Source organism: Primulina tabacum, chromosome 14, assembly GCF_025594145.1.
Source record: "Primulina tabacum isolate GXHZ01 chromosome 14, ASM2559414v2, whole genome shotgun sequence".
In the NCBI taxonomy this organism is placed as follows: Eukaryota; Viridiplantae; Streptophyta; class Magnoliopsida; order Lamiales; family Gesneriaceae; genus Primulina; species Primulina tabacum.
Genome location: NC_134563.1, coordinates 1,688,213 through 1,694,212, shown reverse-complemented (window position 1 = coordinate 1,694,212; position 6,000 = coordinate 1,688,213). Strand labels below are relative to the sequence as shown.

Sequence of the window (6,000 nt, the reverse complement as noted above, 5' to 3'; positions counted from 1 at the left end):
AGACAACTATACATTCAAAGCTGAAATCATCCAGAACTGAATGTTCCACCAGGTTATATTACAAAGCTTTAAGAAGAGAAATACTTATCTAATTCTTAGCATCACTCGAGTTGTCCACAACTACATCGATCTTTTCATAACTAAAACCCCCTGAATGCACCGTGCACTTTGCGGGGATTGTCAGTATTGTCTCCAAGTTATTTTCAAATAATGCCCACAAGAAAAGAACAATTAATGCCAGCAGCGCTCCACATCCAACGATGAAAACCAATCCAGAAAGAAAACCCAAAGCGCAGATCCTTTTCTTTTGCTCCAATCTCTTCTCCTCTTGCTCTTGGGAAAGTGTCCGTGGATCCAACGGTTGCGAATGAAGCCAAGAAGGAACACTCCTTGTCCTGAACTTCCATGAATACACACAACTGGTCTGCCTCGTCTTTCCACTAGATGAACCCAATCCCACAAAAACTTCTTCATTTTTCGACATTTCACCCAAATCAATCCCATAAACCAACAGAGGATCATACGGCCTAGCACCACCAAATTTAGCCAATCTAACCTCTATCCTTTTGGAGCTTGAATCGTAATCAACCCACTGAATGCAACTTCATCCCACTATTCAAAACCAACTTAACCGATGACACATTGCTAGTTTTCACAGAATAAAAACAGCCCACATCAACGCGAACATGATTTTCATTGAAATCTCCCACATCCTCATCAACCGAAGTGTCAAACTCCACCCCAAGAAACCTCCTTTCCTCAAGAACCCCAAAACCTCCTTTCGAAAATCTAGCCAACATGCTTCTGGGAACAACCAAAAACGCGAGACCATCACCTTTCTGAGGTGAAATCGAGAAGCTGAAGTCCGTGGAAAACGAAACTGGCTTTCTTGACTTCGAGTATGAGTTGAAAAACTTAATGGGCCTTTTCCGAAAAAGAAATCCAGAGCTCGGAGAAGAAATTATTGGGTCCGTGAGCTGAACAATAGAGGAGTCGTTTGTGAATTTGGCGTCACCTATGAGAACAACATCGGAACCAAACTGGGGCTTGTCGGTGACTGAGAGCGCGAAATGGGGAGCTGAGAAAATGACCACAAAGGTAATTAGACATGGAATTGAGTAAATGGAGTGAAGCGTGAAGGTGGATGGGTCATATTTGAACATTTTCCCAGAGACTCACAGAAGTTAGGGTTTGTGTTCTTCAGAATTTGAGGGAGGTTCAGTGAAGTATGTACCAAGAGTGCCGACAGAAGACTGTGAAAATGCTGATCACAGTAAATTATTATTATTAATATTTTTTTTTAAAAAAAAGTAGTAAAGTATTTCAACTACCCTTAAAGTAGAAGATGAGTAGATATCACTATTGTTTGAATCTTAATTTGGGGATAATATCCTCTTTTAAAATTAGGAAAAAATACATTAAATGGTTCCAAAGCTTACATACATTCCTGGTTCAGTCATCAATATAAAAATATTTTGATTTAGTCCTTGGAGTTTTTTAAGTTGGCTCGAAATAGTTCACAACGCGTTGTAACTTAAGTTTTAACACATGGAAATTGATAACATAGAGAAAAGAAGAATAGAGTTTTTTATTGAAACGTATAAACAACCTAAAGAGTTTATATAGTTAATGTTTACAATAAAAGTAAATAAACTAAAATATCCTTAGATACTAATAAATATAATATTACTAATAGAATATAACTAATATTCCCCCTCAAACTCACGATGCTTGCAGCAATAAGCATTGAGAGTTTGTCAGACAAGAAACGGAAGCGCGAAGCCGAGAGTGCTTTTGTAAACATATCAGCAATTTGCAGGTGAGAAGAAACGAATGGCAATGTGATGGTGCCGATCAGTAGGTGGTGGCGAGTGACATGACAATCAATCTCGATATGTTTGGTTCGCTGCATGTTGTCCGAGATGTTGTAACATCTGGCACAACACTTAATTCTGGTTAAACGCAAATTCACTATTTTATATCATATTCTGATATTTTTATTATTTTTAGCATCTGTCGAACAACATAAGTTCTTACAAGTGGTATCAGAGCCTACTCTTGATATACTAAGTGCTTTTTTTGTTTTGTTTTTGTTTGACAGAAATATTAAATGGATCCAACACTTGCGAACACCGCACTTCGGCCACCAGTCTTAGATGGAACCAACTACAGTCTATGGAAGGTCAAAATCCGGTTTCATATAAAATCCATAGATGAGAGAGCATGGCAGAGAGTTCTAAGTGGTTGGTCTCCACCAAGGAAAATAGATGAAGATGGTGACAGTCTAATCAAACCGGAAAGTGACTGGTCTACTGATGAAGTGCAAATTTCAAATTACAACTCGAAGGCACTGAACACAATTTTCTCTTCAGTTGATACGAACATGTTCGGGCTTATTACTAATTGTGTCTCAGCCAAAGACGCATGGGACATTCTACAAAGACACTGTGAAGGTTCTGAGAGTGTGCGACGAACAAGACTGAGAATGATCACTTCCAAGTTCGAGATGATGAGGATGGAAGAATCTGAGAACATATTGGAATATGATCGTCGCCTAAGGGAAATTGCTAATGAGGCGTTCAGTCTTGTAGACCTCATCTCTAATGAACGATTAGTTAGTAAGGTTCTCCGTTCTTTGCCTGAAAGATTCAACATAAAAATTTGTGCAATAGATGAAGCTAAGGATACAACGCAAATGGCTTTGGAAGACCTTATCAGTTCACTTCGGACTTTTGAGATGAACATAAACATGCAGAAGAAAGTTACAAGGAAAACAATTGCATCCCAAGCTTCAAATGACACCTACAATGACCTCCTTCAAATATCCCAAGAAGTCAATGAATCAGACCTTTGTGAGGACTCCATCTCCTTTATCACAAATAAATTCGGGGATTACTTGAAAAGAATTAGAGATAAGAAGAAGGATGCACAACCCTCAAAATTTTCGAGTCTTCCTGCACTTGAAAGACCACAAAGGTTTCCTGCCAAGCAACAATCTCAACCAAGGAATGAAGGCAGAGAACAATTTAACTCAAAGAAGTGTGATTCAGTGCAGTGTAGAGAGTGTAAGGGGTTTGGACACTATGCAAATGAATGTGCCAACAGATTGCGAAAGAACAAAGGCTACAATGCATCTCTAAGCGATGAAGAATCTGATGAGGAGGAGAAATCCAATGATGAAGACAATACACCTCCTTGACTGCATTATTGACAGAAAATTGCAGGCTGCAAGTGAATTCTTTAGGTGTTGCCCTAGGTGTTGCCACACCTGGCCGCAACATCTGCAAAAAATTCGGTGTGTTTGAAATCCACAACTTCTGGAAATTCGAGTGGAGATGATGAATCAGAAGCTGATAATGAAGAGGTGACTCTTGAGAGTGTTCAAAAGCTTTATGAAGAATTGTTTGAGGATTGAACTAAAAGAAGCAAGCTTAACTCCACTCTTGTAAAGGAAAATACTGATCTAAGAGCCGTGGTTGCCAAACTTGAAGTAATTCTGAGCAAAAAGGACTTAGAACTGGGAAAGATCAAAGAAGGACTTCAAAAGGCAACTAAAACCTTCTCCAAGTTTAATTCGACCACATCAAAGCTTGTAATGACCCGATTTAATTACATGTTATTTGACGATAATTAAGATTAATTATTTTAAATTGAGGAATTTAAAATAATTAAGTCAGATAATTAAATTGTGTGTTTATGCATATTTAAATTTTATAGCAAATAAGAGTTGAAATAAAATAGACCGGTTCAAATTTCGAGCCCCTGTAACTTTATGCTGAAATCATTTTCAACCATTTCGTCACATTTGAACGTCGATTGTGGTCGCACCAGTCGCCGAAAAATTCAAGTAAATATATATCCGGAAAGCCCTTGACGAGAGCTACATTTTGGTACCAATATGTCAAGGTATTTCGCTAATTCGATTTTCGGTCGTCGGAGTTGGTGGCGATTTTCCGACCATTTCTTGACTGAATTCGATAGTTTTGGGTTGTAGGTTGCTTATAGTTGAGTTTATGATGGTTTTTCGCAGCTAGTTAACTCATTTTCCGACGAGTTCAGTCACCACCGCCGCTCACTGTTGTTTTCCGGCCGAACTCCGCCCCTACACCACCGCACGCTACCGCCTGTTGCCGGTTAGCTTCGGTTTAGGCTCGACCTTAGCCACTGTTATTGGAAGTACAAGTTGTATCGGTGCGAATTATTGCCTATGTGAATTTAAGTCAATTTCGACTCAAATAATGTATCATTATTGATTAATTATTGGGTTATTGTTGTAGGTTCCGGAATTGTGCAAGTTGGAGGTATAATCTGGTGAATCTAGAATTTATCACAGTCGATTAAATATTAGTTTAGCGTCACTTAAAGCTAAAAAGAATATTTGCGACGATAAAATAAAAACGATTGATTTTATGCATTTTAGTCGAATATTGAAATTTTAGGAATTTAAAATGCCTAAATAGTTGGAATTAGAATTTTTAAGTTAATTTAAATGGTTCTAGAATTTTTATATGATAATAAATCATTTAAATTAATATTCAGGTGATTTGTCTGAGCTAGGCAATTTCAGGACTTTCTTGAGGATTTAAGTTACTGGTAAATTAGTTAAGGTACGTATAGATCAGCTATTTTTCACGATGTCTGATAGAGGCATATGATGATCCTGTGTATGATTTATTTGCTATCTGCTGATTTATGTGATATTATATGCTGACTCGCATATTATCAGTTGGTAATTGATGTGCAAAATAAAATAAAATATTTCTTTTGGTTCACACACATTTTATTTTGGTTAGACACATCAATACCACTGAACATATCATATTGAGCCTATCTGTTATTGAGATCCAGTTATATTTCGGTTGAGATCCGTTATATATATGATATGATATGGTGTCCTGGAGATGTTTGGCTACCTTGATTCGGTCCGGCTTAGGTAGTTGCTGGCTTCGAGGCTGGGCCATATCCCAGGCACGGTCCGCTGATTCGTGGACCAGCTCGAGCATATATGTATGATTGTTGATATCGATCATTTGACTCCTGATATCCTGATATCTTGCACCTATTCATGCATTACATTCATGCATGGCATCATTATATTTCTATGTCATATATCGTGGTTTCTTGATGTCTCGTACTGGGGTTACTGACCCCCGAGAGGGGGCTGTCGTGTCTTTTGTGTGTGGACATGACAGGTGGTACAGGTGGTTCGACCTCAGGCGCTCGAGAGGAAGCCTCAGGAAGTACCAGAGCTCCTTGAGAGTAGACGCAGTTGTATTTAGGTACTGCGTGGTGTTGCTGTCTCCCAGATACTCTATGTATATATTTGGAGGATTGTATTATGGTATTAGAGAGCCTTGTCGGCTCTATGATATTTAGGTTTGTATATGTCATGATCGTGTCTGGCTGACACATGTTTATGCTGTTGTGTTTATTGAGGGCATATGTTGTGTATTTTGAGTATTTGATTTTCTGGTATGTCCTATTTATGCGAAGGTCATGCCAAAATTTTTATAGGCCCAAACGCAAATTTTTAACTCACTTTTCCGCTGTTTACTGATTAATCAAGATTGCATGTTAATAAATCGTGATTAGGATAACGGGCCCTCACAAAGCTCGAATCCATACTTTCGATGGGAAGATATGACAAGAAGGGTCTAGGGTTCAAAGACAGTGTGCATGAAACTGGTGAATCTTCAAAATCCACTGTCTTTGTGAAAGGAAAAACTGAAACATTCACACCGCCACAACCTACACCTTCAACCAAAAGCTTTCCACCGAAAATACAACCCACTGCACCTGTTCCTAAGAAGAGAAAACGAAGGTATGTATGTCATTACTGCTTTAAGCCTGGACATATCAGGCATATTGTTTTAAACTCAGGGACGACCGCATGAACCAAAAGTCAAGCCGAATGTTGCCTCAGATATTGCACAACACTTTCCACAACACCTCCAAGAATCGACCTACAGTAAGGCAGATGTTGGTACTAAAGGTAAGAAC

General features: G+C 38.6%; 2 protein-coding genes and 1 long non-coding RNA gene across 5 annotated transcripts; 2 read left to right on the top strand and 1 right to left on the bottom strand.

Moving 5' to 3' along the window:
* Window positions 1-584: 584 nt before the first annotated feature.
* LOC142524983 (L-type lectin-domain containing receptor kinase VIII.2-like) lies at window positions 585-1,163 on the bottom strand. The gene has a single exon (XM_075629148.1). The coding sequence runs from the start codon at window positions 1,161-1,163 to the stop codon at window positions 585-587; it is 579 nt and encodes a 192-aa protein (XP_075485263.1).
* A 947-nt stretch (window positions 1,164-2,110) lies between these two features.
* On the top strand, window positions 2,111-3,199 carry LOC142524982 (uncharacterized). The gene has a single exon (XM_075629147.1). The coding sequence runs from the start codon at window positions 2,111-2,113 to the stop codon at window positions 3,197-3,199; it is 1,089 nt and encodes a 362-aa protein (XP_075485262.1).
* A 605-nt stretch (window positions 3,200-3,804) lies between these two features.
* LOC142524622 (uncharacterized) lies at window positions 3,805-5,444 on the top strand. Of its 3 annotated transcripts, none has more exons than XR_012814919.1 (4): window positions 3,805-3,906; window positions 4,031-4,301; window positions 4,568-4,607; window positions 5,193-5,444. It is a non-coding gene; the product is annotated as an uncharacterized LOC142524622 (long non-coding RNA). The 3 variants fall into 3 exon arrangements; XR_012814920.1 differs by having other exon boundaries at window positions 4,540-4,607; XR_012814921.1 differs by having other exon boundaries at window positions 3,811-3,906; window positions 3,995-4,301.
* The last annotated feature ends 556 nt before the right edge of the window (window positions 5,445-6,000 follow it).

Coding starts and splice junctions, on each gene's coding strand:
- LOC142524983 (XM_075629148.1), bottom strand. CDS start 1,163: ATGTTCAAATATGACCCATCCACCTTCACGCTTCACTCCATTTACTCA.
- LOC142524982 (XM_075629147.1), top strand. CDS start 2,111: ATGGATCCAACACTTGCGAACACCGCACTTCGGCCACCAGTCTTAGAT.